Raw genomic sequence first — 17,666 nt, 5'->3', positions numbered from 1 at the left:
TCTTTCTGTAGTGCTAGAAGTCCTAGCAAATTGTGCATTTAAATGTGAACTTCACGTCTTATGTATTATATGCATTATTGACATTCTATGTACTGTCTTAGGATCTCTTGGAGCTTGATGCTAAGAGTTCCTTGATATTTTACAGAATTTGTAAATTGAAACAAAAATTAAATAGAACAAGACAAGTTTTTAAATCTTAAGATGTTCTCTTCTCTCTTCTTGGAGTAATTAGCATGATGTTTCTTCATGAATGAGCAAAACTCTTGCTGTATGATTTTGGCCATCTGGCATATACGTATTGACTAAATTGCAAATTGCATAAATATAAATCTTAGAGTGCCGAGGTACAATCATTTTTGTAAGGTCTCTAAATAGACGCCCAAGCTCCTCCACAGGACAGGCGCCCCAGGTAGAGTCGCCTGCGAGGTTTTAGTACAGGTAAATATGCTTTAATCGCCGGCGGCAGTCCGGGGCTCCCACAGAGTGCGTCACACATCGGTAGCGAGACCACGCCCCCTCCCCGGACCCTTGTTTTTATGCAGGTGGAAGAAAGGTTCTTTTAAGGTTAAGGCCTGGAGCTCAGCAACTCGTTTACGTGAAGTAATGGCTATTAGAAAAAGCAACCTTTCAAGATAAGAACTGGAGCTGACAAGAATGCATTGGCTCAAATGGAAGCACCATGAGCGGTGTTAATACATCATTTAGGAGCACATGCATCAACATAGACAATAGCAATTGTTTAATTGCGATTATTAAGTAATCCCAATTAAAGAATCGCTATTGCCTATGCAAGTAGGAATTGCATAAAATGTTGTGATTCCTACAAATTCCTTAATTTAATTTAATTTAATTGAGTCGCAAATTGTGAGTCGCAATTAAGGAATTCATTCCTATGGGCCCAGAATCCCATAGGAAGGAATGGCAATTGCATGCGCAATTTGAGAGGTACTCGCATATTGCACATGCAATTTCAAGGGTGCAAGGGTTCCGAAAGGATACCGTGCTGCACCCCTGAAATTACAATTTAACACTTGCCCTTGGGGCATGTGTGTGCGCAACATATGATTTTGAAAAATGCCCTTTAGTGTATTCTTCAAATAAATTGACAATTACCATCAATTTTAGATTGATGGTAATTTGTGATTAATATTACCGAAATTGCTAAAAAATAATTGTTTAATGTATTGCATTTGAGGAATCGCATTTGCGATTCCTTAAATGCAATCGCAATTTAAGTAATCGCAAATTTTGTGATTCCTTAAATAGCTATTTTTGCATTTGGGATGATGCATCCCAAATGCAAAAATAAAGGTCGCAAAGGGACAGATTCTGAAAATCTGCCAGTTTGCAAACTGTTTTTCTTTTGATGCATATGGCCCTACAATTCCAAACTGGTGCTGGTGGTAGTTTGGGAGGATTATTTTAATCCTCTCATGAAAGCCTTAATGACGGGTATCTTAAATAAAGATGGACGGTGTCGGTTTTGTAGATAGGCTGCGATTGCAGCATAATGTATTCTTACAGATGTATACGCAAGACCTGATATCTGTAGATGTAAAAGATAACAAATAATTGTTTGTACTTGTACATTAAAAGGATTGCAATCTTCTATTTGACAATAAATAACAAACCTTGTCCATTTAGCAGCGTAACACTTTCTTGTTGTAGATTTAAGCGCTTCCTCTAGAATATCCATACAAGATTGTGGAAGGTTAAGGTACCCAAATTCTATGACTTTCGGAGCCATATTGCAAGGTTAATTTCCTTGGGATTGGGATCTCTTATTTCTCCATGGTTCTGTATGAGAATGTCCTGAAGAAGAGGAAAATTATCATGTGGTGCCTGAGAAAGCTCCAGTAGGGTGGTGAGCCATGGTTGGGGAGCCTAGTATTAGTGTGAGTGAAGTTTGCCGTAGCTTCATGACCACAAATAGTAGTAGTGGGAGAGGGGGAAAAGCATATGCAACTATTCCTGACCAAATCTTCCATACAGCATTGCCCTTGGATAGTGGGTGTGGAAATCTGGGTGCGAAGTTAAGCAAAGCGAAGCTAAGCACAAACTAGTCTACAAATCTGCATTAGGAAAGTATCATAAAAAAATTAAGGCGGCAAGAAAAACTCACATAGTTGATATAATCAAAAATTTAGGAAATTTATCAAAAGAGCTCTACAAAATCTTAGAGAAATTTACCGACCGGGCAATATCTTCACCCACTATTCCTGCTTTTCAGACATTCTGTGATAATCTTGCAGCTCATTTCGTACAAAAAATTGAGAACTACCAATCCTTTAAAAAAAAAAGTCAGAATCAATAAGTGAATCCCCATTAAAACATTTGGCTAGTTCACCCTTCCACAACTTTTGATACCTTTAATCCTGCCACTCCTGAGCAAGTGCTGGCCCTGCTTAACATGGTAATTTCTGGATCTCCAGATTATCCTGCCCTCCTCGTATTATGACTACTTTTCCCCTAATACTTTGTGCTCAAGTTACAGACCTATGCAACCTGTCTTTAAAAGTGGAAGCTCTTCCAATTAAATGGAAAGCCGCTAGGGTGAGACCGATGCTTAAAAAACCTGTATCTCATCCTACAGATTTAGTCAATTATAGACCTAAGCACTGCTTCCCTTTCTTGGAAAGGTCGCTGAGACCTTGGTCGATCAACAACTTGGCTTTTTTTTTGAGAACCAGTCCCTATTAGATTCCTCCCAGTAAGATTTTGGTGCATCTTATGGTACTGAGACAGCCTTGGTGGAGGCCACGGACACAATCGGGCTCTCCTTAGACCAGGGGAACCCTGGATCTATCGGCAGCATTTGATACCATCTCTTATTTAACCCTAATGCAGAGATTGGGGGAGATTGGCATTGGGGGAAAGCAATGGGAAGGCTTGAAAAGTTTCTTTTGGAGCAAACCCCTACAGTACAGCTGGATCTCTTTAACCCTAGAATCATGACCTTAGATAAGGTGATTCCGCAGGTATCCATCCAGAGTCCCACTCTTTTGAATATATATGTTGCTCCCCTCGTCAAGATTATTAGGTCATGCGGCTTTGATGTCATTTCGTATGCAGATGAAACTCAATTTTTCATCACCATAGGGCCAAAACCTGAATCTACCAAACATAAATTTAGGGACTGAATGATAATGACTGCCTCCTGGATGTCAGCTTACTTGATTCAGCTGAACTCCAGCAAAACTGAATTCTTGCTTTTGGGAAGGCACACACAGTCTGGTCCAACGACTGGTGGCCGTCGGAATGGAGATCCACACCAATCCCCCAAAAAAAGCCATAAATGTAGGTGTACTCCTAGATGATAACCTTTCTATGAAAGAACATGTCAATTCAATTGCGGGCTCATGTTTTGTCTAATGCGCATGCTCAGAAAAACCTTCCATTGGATTCCTTTGAAGACTAAGAAAACATTTGACTTGTCCAGGCACTGATAGTGAGTTACCTGGACAACGGCAATGCTTTAATGGTTGCTATGAACAAAGGTCTCTTCTCCAAACTTCAGATTGTTAAGAACACGGCTGGCCACCTGGTCTGCAACCTTCCTCCTCAGGCTCCATGTGAATCTGTATTATGATCCATTTATTGGCTTCCCATCAAAAAACTTGTTCCTTTTTAAACTTCTCAGTTTATTTTCTAAATGCTTATATAGGAATGGTCCAGGCTATCTTAAAACCAAGCTGCATCTATATATTCCTGCTCGCCATCTTAGATCCAAAAAATTACTGGTATTACCTTCCAGACTTATTCGTACTGCAAGTCATGGGGGGGCGCTCCTTTTCCTTCTTGGCCCCCTTACACTCGAACCAACTACCAATACAGCTACGCTCTTGTCCAGACCTGCTTTAATTTAAGAAATCTCTCAAACACATGGCTGTTCAATTTTTTATGTTATCATGATTTGCAACCTGTGCTGACTGCTCAAGCACCAAGAGATCACCTTGGGGAGGAGTTATGAGCTTACTAAATCTATGTAACATAACATAAAAATTACTTGCAATTAGGTACCAGTGATGTAGGAAACTTATGTAACGATCTCCGATGTAACAAATGACATTCTCACGATGAGGACTACAGTCTTATACTCTGAATCATCAGCATCTGTTCAAATTAATCACACAAATTAATTATTTGAAAATAATGTGAGGCACCTGTCAGGGGTCGTTCCCCTAATGCCTCCTATTTTGTACTTGTTATTACTGAAACTTTATCTATTGCAATAAGAACTGCATCCCGAGGTTCAGAAATAGGGTGATGGCAAGATCAGTAATCACTGGACAATGGCAAAAACTAAAGCATCACTAGAATTGGATTTTTTGATGAAGTATGAACTGCAAATGTTTGGAAAACCAAATAATGCACAGCAGAAGTTTGAATAAGTTTGGGGGTGGTTTGTAAACCCGAATAGTATTACTTAATAGATGTTTCAAGCAAGGCAGTCAATAAGGGGAAGCTTTCAGCAGTGATACATGTATGAACTGAAGACAACAATGAACAAAATATTTAATGAGCTTATTTATTTGTGGAGGTAAAATCTATTTTTCATGTATATACCAATGAAAGATTATTTTCTCAGAAATTAATTAAAAAAGCTCAAGGTTGTGCATATGTGCATTGCAAGTTAGACAGTGCCACTGGCTTTACAGCAAATGTGAAGAGGGAGACTCTAAAGAAACAGCTTTCTGACTGCCACTATCCTTATGGATCACCCTACAAATTTAGTGGTCCTTATAAGTGAGGTAGGGAGCCCCAAGCTGGTTGTCCAACCTCGCATGTACCCACAAACTTACATGCACACACAACACAAACTCAGGAGATGTGTATAGTCCAGCTAAGAACTTCTACATGGATTTACCAGAGTGAGCCAGAAGATCCCCTCCCGCCCCATCCCCCGGTTTTGTTGAGGTAAAAAGATGTGCACCTCACTAAAGAATTAGCTACGATCAACAGTTAGTAGGGTCATAGTCTGGACTGGAGGATGGGTAGTCTCCAGTGTTAAAAGGAATACGACTTTGAGTGGTCCTCAAAAACCTTAAGAGAATCAAACACTCTGGCATTAAGAAATATACAGTATTTACATAGAGCACTGGTCAAAGGATTTGTGACACAGGTCTATTACACCAAAACACATACAGGATTGCAACAAAAGATAAAACAAGGAAAAGGTTGGCATGTGGACACTCCACGAAGGATGTTCAACCATACACTACACCCTTCCAAGAGAATGTCTGCGATCAGGTGGAGTCCTAGAACGTACAACAGTATTCCCTTGGAACATACTTGCCTTAGTTTCAACAGTGAGATCCTGATCTTGCAAATAAATAGACCATCCCAGCAATTTTAGTTTACAGTTTTTCAAGGCAATTAGCCACTTTAAAGGTTTATGGTGATTCTGGAAGTTGAAGATAATCCGAAAATCTGGTAGATATAAAACATTAGTGCCCAAATTATGGTAAACGTTTCCTTATCAAGTTTCACAAGTTCTGGTCTTTTTGGGAGGAGCTGGCAACTGATAAAAGCTACTGGATGTTCTCTGCCTAAATGGTCTTGCGATTCCAAGATGGCACTGACCACCCTGTTTATACCAAGAAGGGCTCAACATAGTTCGGAGTTTTGACATACAGGTACTTAGCTCTGAGCCTACTTCGGTCTATCAAAAGCCTCTTCACATTCTACAGTCCTACTGACCTGCTTGGGCTTCTTCTTGGAAGGTATGGTACCAAAAGAATTTCTTTACATAAATATCATATGTTAAAAAATATTACCACGTTGGAATTAATAATAGAAGTAAATGTAATAATAAAAGCAATTGTGGTAACAGTAGACTCCAACATCACAGTATGGAGAGCCTTTAAGGCAGTCTTCCTTGGCCAATCCATTTTCACGCTAACGGATCAAAACTATGCCCAGATCTAAAAGGTTACAGAAATAAAGGAAGAAATAATGGACAGGAGACAAGAGAGGGTGTGGCATAAAGGCTAGGGCAATCGATCTCTTATCTGGGAAACCCGGTTCGAGTCGCAGCTATGAAGCTCAGCATCCTGTGATTCTGGGGAAATCACTTAATCTCCCTGTGCCTAACAAAAAAATAAATGTGTCCTTGTGTTACACAACTGGTGTTCATGTAAACTGTTCCGATACCTTCGGGTCAAGTTTGCACTATATAGAACTCAGAGCGAAAAAAATTGACCTTGAAAAGAATAAAGCACAAAACAACTCTTTACTATGTGATAGAATGACTGAGGCTAAGCTGAGGGAATATAGGGCCAGATGTAGGTAATTCCTATTTACCGATTCTAAAATACCGAATTTTACCGATTCGGTATTTCAGAATCGGTAAATGGGATGTAGATAAAAATTTGGTACATTTTACCGAATCGGTAATATTTGGTATCATCGATTCGGTATTTTCTGACTCAGTAGATATCGATTCGGTATTTATTGATTCGGCAATTCCCATTCATTCCTATGGGCCTGGAGGCCCATAGGAAAAAACCCAGGATTCAGCCAATCAGGTGCAACCACCCCTCCTCCCAACCAGGAAGTGGCCACAACCATGCAGGTGCAAGCATTCTGAAGCTGCTGGAGAGGCTGTGAGAGCAGAGCCCTTGAGCCACTGGAAAACTACTCCTGGGAAAGTGAAAAAATGGCAAGCAAAGACACTGAGAGGGAAGGTGCAGAGAGGAAGAGGAAGATTAAATTCAGCACCATGGAGCTGCAGGTCCTCATGGAGGAGGTAGTCCGAGAACCCCACAAATTGTTTGGGAAGCAGTCCCTGCTGGTGGCAGAATCTGCCAAAAGGATGATTTGGCTGGCAATACAGTCAAAGGCTAATGCCATCGGAGTGAACCCACGGGAGATTGACAACCTGAAGAAGAGGTGGTACGACCTCCGGAGCTTGACAAAGCGAAAGATGGCAGAGCTCCACAAACAGGCAAACCTGACTGGAGGAGGGAGGAACAGGGCACCTGCCCTGAATGAGCTCGAGAAGTTGGTGGAGTCCACCATCGAACCAGACAGCGTCTGGTGTAGGAGATGCAGACAGCTCAGCCCGAGCTGCCACCAGAAAAGGTAAGAAGCATGAACAGCAATCCCCCCCACCCCATCCCCTTCCCTTCCCCCTTTTCCATCCCTTACCCCTTCCCCCTATGTGGTAGTGTGAACCCCACTCCAGTACAGGTTTTAATATACAGCAGCAATGCATTATGGGAGATTTAGTCATTGAAACACCCACCATGTCAGACAGTACACCAAACAACAAGGCATGCGCCACACATCTGTGATAAGCAAGCTGAGGCAATAGCAACAGTGTTTCAGAGATTAGAATGTAATTGTATAAGCAGGGCTGTAGGACCACAGAGGTAATGTACGAATTTCTGTCCCAGGAGAGAAATCTCGCAGGCGTACCAAGGAGAAGGAAGGCAGCGCACCACAGAGGGAAGACACACAGGATGCGAGCAGAAGTGCAGGGAATACCACACAGGAAACTGCTGCACCAACAGCACAGCCAGCCTCCCAAGACCTTCCAGCGTCACCACAGCTGCAGGCCTCCCCAGAGCATTTTAACTCCCCTCTGCTCTTGTCCTCACCTGAACTGCCTGTGTCACCGGTTGCCACAACACCTTCAGTCCAAAAAAGCAAGAGGCATGAAGTTGCCACACTAGTGGAAATGGAGTCATCAGCAGGAGACACGGCTGGTGAGGACAGGAATGCCAATCAGCAGTCCAGCGCCGAGGGGGTCTGCACAGGTGCCAGATGCCGCAGAGCCAGAGGCAGCAGTGAATTGCAACATGGTGAGGGTCCCAGTGTCTTCCTTGGACTGGAGGGTAGCATGGTTAAAGTACAGCGCATGCAGGGGAAGGCCATCCAGTCGGTGCAACGCCAGATGAGGCACCTGAATGAGAATATGACAAACATGGAAAAGGGCATTAGCTCAATGGTGGAGGGAAGTTGAGAGATGGCTGCCGGCATGTGGGACATGTCCCAGTCTGTGCTGCTTTTGTGCAGCAAGCTTGACCAGGACAGGGCAACAAGGCGGAAGGAGAGGCAGCGGGCAGAACAACATACAAGGGCAGTCAACCGCCTGGCCACTGCCACTTCCCTGCTTTGCAGGCGATGCGTAAACATGCAGGAGGGACTGGCACACAGCAGCAGTGAAGTCTCCAGGGGCCTTGTGAGGGTGAGGTGCAGCTGAATGCGCAGTCGGCACATACTGTTGCTCTGGATGGGGTGAGAGCGAGGAGAGCACCAGTAGGAGCAGCAGGACAACCCCCCTATCATTGACACAGGGAGGAGCAGCAGGCTCCATGGGGCTGCCACTGCCCACACACCCAGTGAGGACAGACAGCCAATGTCATCCGCCACCTGTAGGCGTGGCCGCAAAAACGAATGCTACTCACAATCCCAGACCTGGAATGGGTGAAGTAACCCAGGACTTCCAGAATGGATGGCTACAATTGATCTTGCACATTTGTGCCTTTGTGTACTGGTATAGTGCCAAAAAATTAAACTACGTTGTGTACATACTACAACTATCTGAGTCTCCTTACTTAGAAATAGTTGGGGTGATCTCTTCCCGTCTCGGTCTCCCATCTGTTGCTGGCGTCACTCCTGCTGTGTTGGGCTCAGGGTGTTCAAATTCATCATCCTCAATGTCTGTTAATTCCACTGCTGTTTCTTTCTTAGTGGCAAGTTTGTGAAGCATTGCACAAGTTGCTATGATTTTACAGCAGATGAGGGGTGAGTACTGCTGTGCGCCTCCGCTTTTGTGGAGGCAGCGGAACCTGCTTTTTAACAGACCAAAGGTGCGCTCCACAACGTTACGTGTAGATTTATGTGCCACGTTGTATCGTCTTTCATGCGGGGTTGAAGGGTTCAGGTAGGGTGTAAGGATGAACGAGCGGACGGCATATGCGCTATCGCCTATGTGGAAAAGAGAGAGCCATTAATCACATGCACAACAACATTTACATCTGCAGTATCTATCAGGGTGTGTCACAGTGTGTTACCTAGTAGGTATCCTTCTCCAAAATCCCCCGCTGCCAGGCGTGTGTACATCCCACTGTTCTGGAAGATGTACGAGTCGTGGGTGCTTCCTGGGAATTTGGCCACGATGTCTGATTATGTTGGCAGCATCACAGATCACCTGCACATTGATAGAGTGGGTGGACTTTCTATTCCTGTAGATTTACTCTGCGGCAGCAGGTGGGAATGTGTGTGCCATCAATACAGCCGAGGACATGTGGGAACTGTGCCAGTTGATAAGTCAGTCTTGGTCTTCAGCAGTTCCACATGTGTGTCAGGGAAGCTGATGTAATGATGCATTCTCTGCATCATGGCCGCCAGGAACTTCCCTAAGAAATGGGACAGGCAGCTCTGGGACACCCCACCTATCGCAGCTATCACCCCCTGGTAACTCCCAGATGCAAGCAGGTGTAGGCTGCATAGCACCTGCACATGTGGTGGTATGGCGTTGTTGGGTGCTCCAGGAGTGGGTGCAGGTCCCTAATCAAGTCCAGGATGGTGTGGGGGTGTAGCCTGTACCTTTGCAGGATCTCTGCCTCAGTAAGTTGGAAGAGTGTGATCCGCTGTCTGTAGACTTGCTCCTCCAGTCTCCAGATCCTCTCTCCTGCTGCCTGTAGCCGTAGCCGCCTTGCTATCATATTCTGGTCACACTGTTGCATTTTGGGGCCTTTTTTATAGCCTGCACCTGGTTACCACCTGCTTTTAATCCATGGTAATTACTGACTCTTAAACACCGAATTTCATGAAATTCGATATTTTAGAAGTTACCTACATCTCTATTCTCATTTTTACCGTTTCTTATTTACTGATTCGGTAAATAAGAATTTGGTATTTACCGACGCAGAAAATACTGAATCGGTGAATACCGAATCGGTAACATCCGAATCAGTATTTACAGATTCGTATTTACCGAATCGGTCTTTTTTTGGGCTCCTACATCTCGATAGCTCAAATACCGGTCGGTAACGGCATTTTTACCGAATTACGGCCGTTACCGACCGGTATTTAGCTACCTACATCAGGCCCATAGTCCCTAACAGAAAATGAGAACACAAAAATGTGCCAGCAAAAGCACATATACAAGGTGGGAAATAAAGCTGGTACAAAACTGCCATGTTAGGATAGGTTAGATGAAGAGAGTAGATAATCAGAAGGACCTGAAATGCAGCTGGGGAGATGGGAAGTGGGGACAAAGATCTCAGAGACAATTGGGGCCTACTTAAAGGACCTACATGGGACATAACACATCTCCAAAACTAACAAACAGGATATTGTTGTTGCCCGCGCTCAGTTGGAAACAAAGGAAAGGTCTAGAGGGGGCACTAAAGGGTGAGAAGATTGCAGATGCGATATACTGACTGCAGGGTGGGGAGGTTCCGCTGCCTAAAGGGTAACCAGTCAGGGAAAGGGACTGTTAGTACTTGATCTGCATATGGCCAATGTCACACTCATTAGAAAAGAAGCCAAGCACCCCACCATGGATTGTACATCATATCGGCCAATCTTGTTGATAAATATGAAGACCAAGATGTTAGAGAAGGTCTTTGCAATAAGAAACATACATGTATTGATATCCTTATGCACCAGGACTAGTGAGGCCTTATGCCGGGGTGAGCCACTAGATACAATCTTAAGGAGCTCCAGAACATTCTTGAATACACCAGTATGTTGACTGACCAGATGGTGGCATCGCTCTTGAGGAGAAGGCATTTGACTCAGTAGAGTGGATCTTTTTGTTCGCTGTCTTGCACAAGATGGGCTTTAAGGTGCATTTAATTTCATGGGTTCCGATATTATACACAGAGCCGATGGACAGCATGTGAGTGAATGGGATGTATGACGTTACAACGCATACTTTTACCACGCATGCCTTTACAACGCGGTTTTTACAACGCATGCCTTTACAACGCATAGCGCTTTGGGGTGCTGGATAGTGATAAGTTTAATTTACTATTCCAACTCCAGTCCCGTGGACACTAGGGAAGGTGTTGGATAGTAAATTAAACGTATTCCCTATCCTAGAGCGCCCCCCAGCGCAATGCTTTGTAATGGTTTGCGTTATAATGACTGCGTTGTAATGGTAGTGCGTTGTAAAAGTTTCGTTGTAAAGGTTGTATACCGAGTGAATGGCCAGTTGTCAGATCCGTTTCTACTAATGATAGGTACAAGGCAGAGGTATCTGTTGTTGTCTGTAATCTTTTACTGAAAGAGGTTAACAGCATTGCAGTTGTCTGTTTAATGTGGGATTTGAGGGGTATGTGGAAATTAGCAATATTAATGTACATAAGCGGCGTTCATTTGCCTTCTCCCATCCCCCTCCCTGTAGGCACCATGAATACCGTGAAACGTTGACCGCATCCCCGCTAGTAAAAGCCCGTGCCCATATATACATGACAGCCATTTTAAGCACCATGGCCTTTTTTGCCCGCTCATTGGAATCCCCGGCTTCCCTCCTGCGCGCATTTGAACACCCCCCCCCACTCTCACATGCACAGACCATAAAACGCTCTCCCTCTGCGCGACCCTGCTCTGAAAAGTAACCCTCCTGCTTGACCCACGCACCCCCCCCCCCCATTTCCTCTTGAAGAAGCATCCTTTGCCTCAGCCGACATAACCCCCCAGCTGTACCTGACTGCCCCCGCTCTCTCATGTACGGGTCATAAGACCTCTCCTTCCGTGCGACTCTGCCCCTGGGAATCACACCCCGCGCCTGACCATCACCTCCCTTCTTCCTATAAATACCCCTCCTTTGATGACCCCTCCACTGAGCCCGATTGTCCGCACGGACCACTGGTCATCTCCTTCGCCTGAGGATACAGTTTGTTGCCCACCACTGTATGCACTCGCCCCTCTTCAAAAGAGCTACTATTGATCACGACCTCCCCACCCCTCCGAGAATCGATCAGGCGCACACATTCCAAAGAAATCAGCGGAACACTCAGCTGAGCAATAGCCCCCTCCTATTGTATGGTGTGAGGACCTGTACTGTAGCCACGTGTTGGATTGCGCCAGAACGGGGAGGGGTCGGGGATGTCTTTTCCTTGCTTCACAATGTCACTATTGTAATAAGGAATGTATGTGATGTATAAAAGGCGATGCCTCAGAGAACTTGTTAGAGCACCTCCCGATGACACCTTGTTTCGTGTCTGAAATGACAGGCTCTCCTCATGAGAAATAAACTCTGTTCTTGTATTCCTGCTTCCAGCGCCCGTCTCTTTATTTGGTAACTATTCAGGATGGGAACTAAGAGGTGTCTTGCGCCAGCAGCCTGGGCATCGGTTGTCATATGGGCTGACTTTTCCACAGGTAGGCAGAAGGTTGACCAAGTGCTTGATTACCTCAAAAGTGTTCTACTGCCAGTTTCAATAATGGTGTTGGTATAGTACTTAGCTTTGGCTGATGTAATGACTTGGCTGGATGTTTCATGGAGAGGCTTCAGTAGTGTAAGATCATGGAGGTCTGAGGTTTCAGTTTTTCTTCGACTTTCTTTCCTGTCTACAAATAGAGCAATTATTGTTGGCAAGGTCTTTGGGATGCCAGGGTACTAAAGATTTCAGCTTGCACTTGCCTGTTGAAACTTCACATGGTTTGCAGAGAGACACTGAAGTCATTAAATGTCAGACATTTTTTAGGGCATCATTACGATGCTATGCAGTCAGATAGCTGAGCGCTATTGCGGCAGTCAGGAGTCTGCCCGACAAGGAGTCAGCGGTCCGACCACCACATTAAGATGCAAACGCTGAGATGGCGGTCGGAAACGGCCCTATACCATAGCAGTTTGTGCTGCAGCCACAGAAAAGGGTAGCCAAACAAGCTGCTGTGGCATGGAGCACCACCAAGCACATGTGGTGGATGGCACATGGTTTATGGAGGTGTGTGGGGTCACCACATGTTTATTTATTTATTTACGTAATTTTTATAGCGCAACAAATACCCTGGGGTGTCTCGGCGCTGTGGAACTACCGGAGTCAGCCATCCTCTTACTGGTTAAACAACCATGTTTTTAAGAGCCTGCGGAAGCTCATCAGGTTCGGGGCAATTTTTATGGCCAGTGGCAAAAGATTCCAAAGTTTTGGAGTGGCCACAAGGAAGCGCCTGTCTCCCCAGGTGGCCGTTCTTGTGCGTGGCACAGAGAGGAGACTGGTGTTGGCCGATCTTAATTGCCTACTGGGAGTATGTGCCCACAGGACCACTTTGCTGTGGCCCACGAGGGGGAGGGGCCCTGTTTGGGGCCCCCAAAGCCTGTTTCAGACAGCCTTATCATGATAGTCTATCGGACATGAAAGGGCTGTCAGAAAGGGGTATCGTAATTCCAAGGGCAGTGCATGCCTCAGCACCGCCTCTCGTCTGGACTACGATTCCGACCACCGCCCTGTCAGGATCTAAGATCGTGGCGGAGGCGGCGGTCTTCCCTCCGAAAGTTTGTGGTCGGACCACCAGTCGGACAGAGGGACTGTTGGTAGGTCGGACCACCATTGACAGTGGCGGTCCCACCGGCATCAAAATCGGGTCCTTAGTTGGTAAGGCTAGAGATTCATTTGAGATTGAGGTTGCCACTGGAGAAGCCTTTGAAGGTTTGTTGTACTCTTTTGGGCTGACCTCATTGTGTTGGTTGGATGCTGAGCAGGGAACTGGGATAGCGTGGTCTTAGGACCAGTCCAATGGTTTGGGATAGCTGGTGATGGTGAGAAAATGAGAGTCTTTTGTTGAATGCGGATATGCAGAAAAAAACTGTGTCAATGAGGTTCAGATGGATGATTCTTGTATTTTTTATGTTTGCGCTGTCTGGGAAGTCACCCAGGATGTATGAAGTGGCGAAGCGGTCTGAGAATTCACCAATTAAATAATCGTGTCCAGGAGGCCCGTAGATGAGATGTAAGTTGGCGAACTGAGATGCGGAGTAGAAAGTGGTATGTGAGGCGAATCAGAGAGTTAAGTGGTAATTGTGTGCCTAGGGAGCAGGACAGGAGGATTTACATATAATGGTGAGGCCTCCTCTCTTTCTATGTATGAAGGTCTGCATGCTTAATCATAAAGACTCCACGAACAAGAATGTTTATGATGTGTGAGAATGTGGTAGGTAAGCCCAGTTTCTGAGATGAAAAGTGTGTCAATCGTGATATAGGTAATGAGGTTGCCAATGTTCGGAGCGCAGAATACTTCAGAACATTCAGCAATGAGCACATGCTTGAATGTCTGTTTGGAAGTTTATTGGTATGCAGATTAACACCATTGTTGCGTGATTAACTGAAGATACGATGATCAAAATGGATGAACATTGTCAAGAAGCTAGAGCTAATCATTCAATACTCTATATACCGCTCTTCCCAAATCTATTTGAATCACACACCACTTTGTGTTGCTTGTGTTCCCCAGGGCAAGGTGGAAACCATAAATAGCCAAGGCGATAACCAGAAATAGCTACAACATGAATTAAACAGATGTAGTTATTGTAAACTTGCATACCTGTTCCATCAGGAATCGATCTCACGAATGTTGGCAACATTTTAACTGAAGCTGTTGGATTGAAGTCCCTAGAGAGACCATTCTCCATCTCTGTGCGAAAACGTGCCATGATATCCAATATTGTTTCATCAGAAAGTCGCATGGCATAGAGGTATTTGTCAATCTGAAAACATACCAGATAAAACATTTCGGATAAGAATTAAAAACAAATATGCAGTGTCAGAACAGCTAGCCACAGGCAGTTTCTTTTAGCCAAATGAAATTATTTTTGATAATTTTAGTGTTACCAAAAATCAATGTAACAAGTACAGTGAACAATTTGAATGAAAATTATTCACTGGAATGAACTGTACATCAAAAGTACAATGAAGTTAACAATATCATATAATAGTAAAATATGTGTAAATTGGTATATCTATAGGCTGGATATTGTCACTCAAATTCAGGTTCAAATTCTTAGATTGTATTACTGTAAAGTAAACTGTCCCTTCAATAATAAAACAAAGATGATGGAGGGAGTGCTTGGTCATGCTTAGATAGCTGCCCTTGAATCATACTCCGCAGACCGGTGTCCCTTGGTACCTATATTTTTGCATTGTGGAGTGTTGCCGATCATGCTAAAAAGAACCCACTACACGATTAAGAGGACTAGAAGGTGTCAGTAGATTCGCTAGCCGTGAACCTATTCTTGCTGACTTACTGTAACCGACTAAAGATGGTGATCACCCCTCACTCTCCTGGCGTGCTTGGTACTGTGATGATGTTGATGGAGCCAAATGTCACCAAGATTAAGCATCGCTCTGTTATGTGTTTCAGACAGGCTGCATTTAAAATGGCACGCAGATTTTGGTGCAAGTGAAAACACATGGAGTACGAAACATGAAATGAGGCCTAGTCAAATGCTTTTTAAAAGTGGCACTTTTGGTGCATGCAAAGTGAAAGACATGAACTGAGGCCTGGTCAAAATGCTTTCAGTTTGAAATGCTTTCATTTAAAATCCATCCTCAATTAATTAATCCAGGGTGGAAAAATGTGTTTAGTTTAGATTTAACCTCACTATAGAATGTACATTTAATTTAAGAAATGTTTTTTTTTACTTTTAAAGTAGTACATAATTCTATGACAGGACCGGAGGCGAGGATTATGCTGTAACTTTCTTTATTCCTACAGCCAGCAGTGTTCGACTCAACAATCAACAAAAAAAACTAGCTCTCCCAAGGTGCTCTGGTCAGTCCAAAGTGTCATGCCAATCAGCATGCCCCGACATCCCCGAAGGCGTGTGCTTCCTGGGTCACCTCCTCTTTCTTTCCTGCTGCCACACAGTTAAGTTGGTTTTCTCTACTTCATTCATGTTTGTGGTGTTTGGACTGTATATGAGCTCATTTTTGGCTATATATGTAGATACAGATCACTTTGTGGATATTTGTTACAGGTGTTAGCAGTGCTTTGGCTTCGTGACCGTTTGGTTCCCACACTGTCATACGCGAGCGTGTATGTCTTGGGAGCGCTGTTAATGGTTTAATTTAGGGCGCTGCTCTTGCATTTGTACATCCTTGGTGCTATTTTCCCTCGAAGGTGTGTGTTTCTTTCGGGTGCCGCCTCCGCTCTTTCAGCATGCACGGAAGGGGGGGGGACCTCGCTACGGGTCTGCTTGTCAGCCCGTAGCGGTTTCCCTGTCACTCCAGTGTTCGCGCTGTGAGGCGGCGCCGGTGTGCGGATTGTTCTTGCTTTAGTTTTAGAGGACCGCGGGAGCGTTGGAATGGGAATTGGAATTGGAATGGGATTTATAGAGCGCATGGCTGCCCAAGAGCGTCCCAGCGCTGACTGAAAATCCATGTAGTCAAGTCAGGCGGAAGCAGGAGATGGTCAAGGGAACAGCCACGTCTTCAAGGATTTGCGAAAGGACAGGAGGCTAGGTTGGGCACGAAGGTCCGGTGGAAGAGTATTCCACATCCTGGACGCCTGATAGGAGAACCGCCGACCCCCAGAGCGTGTTCTCTTAATCCTAGGTATTTGAGTGAGGTGAACGTTAGAGGATCGGAGGGTTCTGTTTGTGATATAGGGCATCACGAGATCTTTGAGAACGGGAGGGGCATTTCCGTGGAGGATTCTGTGAGTTAGGCACATGGCCTTAAACTGCACCCTCTGCTTCACCGGAAGCCAATGGAGTTCTCTGATTGCAGATTTGGCGGAGCAACGATTTTTTGTGCCCGTGAGAATCCGGGCGGCCGCGTTTTGCACCACCTGTAACCTGGAAATGACTTTTTTTGGTGAACCAAGGTATAAGGCATTGCCGTAATCAAGTCTCGACAGTATAAGACCCTGTAGAAGTAGTTTTTTTGACTGGAAAGGAAGCATGGGGAGGATCTTGCGGGTGGAGCGTAATAGACCAAAGCATGTACCCGCTGTTTTTCTGGCCTGGGTGTTGAGGGTTAGATTGTGATCCAGCCAGATCCCCAAGCTTTTAATATCAGTTTTGGGGATTGGGGGGGGGCCCATGCTAGGGGGCCATAGAGACTCCGGGCGAAAATGGGACTGATTGCCCAATACCATTAGCTCAGTTTTGTCCCCGTTGAGCTTTAAGTGGGAGGTGTTCATCCAACTGACTATATCCCCCAGACAGGAATGCAGATCAATGATGGGATTATCTGACTGGCTGAGGGAGACGACCAGCTGAGTGTCGTCTGCGTAGGTCAGAAGTTTGATGCCATACGGGACGACAATTTTTTCCAGTGGTGCCATGTACACATTGAAGAGTGTAGGGCTCAATGAAGAGCCCTGCGGCACTCCGCAACGTGTCGGGGTTTCCCTGGAGATGCAATCACCCTCCGCCACCTGAAAGGAGCGGTTGTGGAGGAAGGATTTGAGCCAGTCAAGGGCGGACCCATTAATGCCAAGGTTTTCCAGTCGCTGAGCCAGGATGCTATGGTTGACGGTGTCGAATGCTGCGCTGAGGTCCAGGAGGATCACTGCCACTGATCCTCCTGCATCAATGATCTTCCTAACTTCTTCGACAACCGCCACCATCGCAGTTTCTGTGCCCTGGCCCGGACGGAAACCGGTCTGTGATGTTTTAAGCAGATCGTTGGACTCCAAATAGTTAGAAAGCTGGGAGTTGATGTATTTTTCAGCCAACTTGCTAATGCCAGGGAGGAGAGAGATCG

General features: G+C 45.0%; 1 protein-coding gene across 1 annotated transcript in view; it reads right to left on the bottom strand.

Moving 5' to 3' along the window:
• The window catches only part of LOC147711436 (hexokinase-1-like), a 2,269,016-nt gene that overhangs the window by 2,123,198 nt on the left and 128,152 nt on the right, over positions 1-17,666 (bottom strand). The window contains exon 2 of the mRNA XM_086919487.1: positions 14,503-14,665. Within this exon, the coding sequence (XP_086775613.1) occupies positions 14,503-14,665 (163 nt within the window). The remainder of the gene's footprint in view (positions 1-14,502; positions 14,666-17,666) is intronic.

The sequence above is a fragment of the Lissotriton vulgaris genome, chromosome 5, assembly GCF_964263255.1.
Source record: "Lissotriton vulgaris chromosome 5, aLisVul1.2, whole genome shotgun sequence".
Classification (NCBI taxonomy): Eukaryota; Metazoa; Chordata; class Amphibia; order Caudata; family Salamandridae; genus Lissotriton; species Lissotriton vulgaris.
The sequence above is the reverse complement of the archived record's forward strand: the minus strand, read 5'-3'. Positions and strand labels throughout refer to the sequence as shown.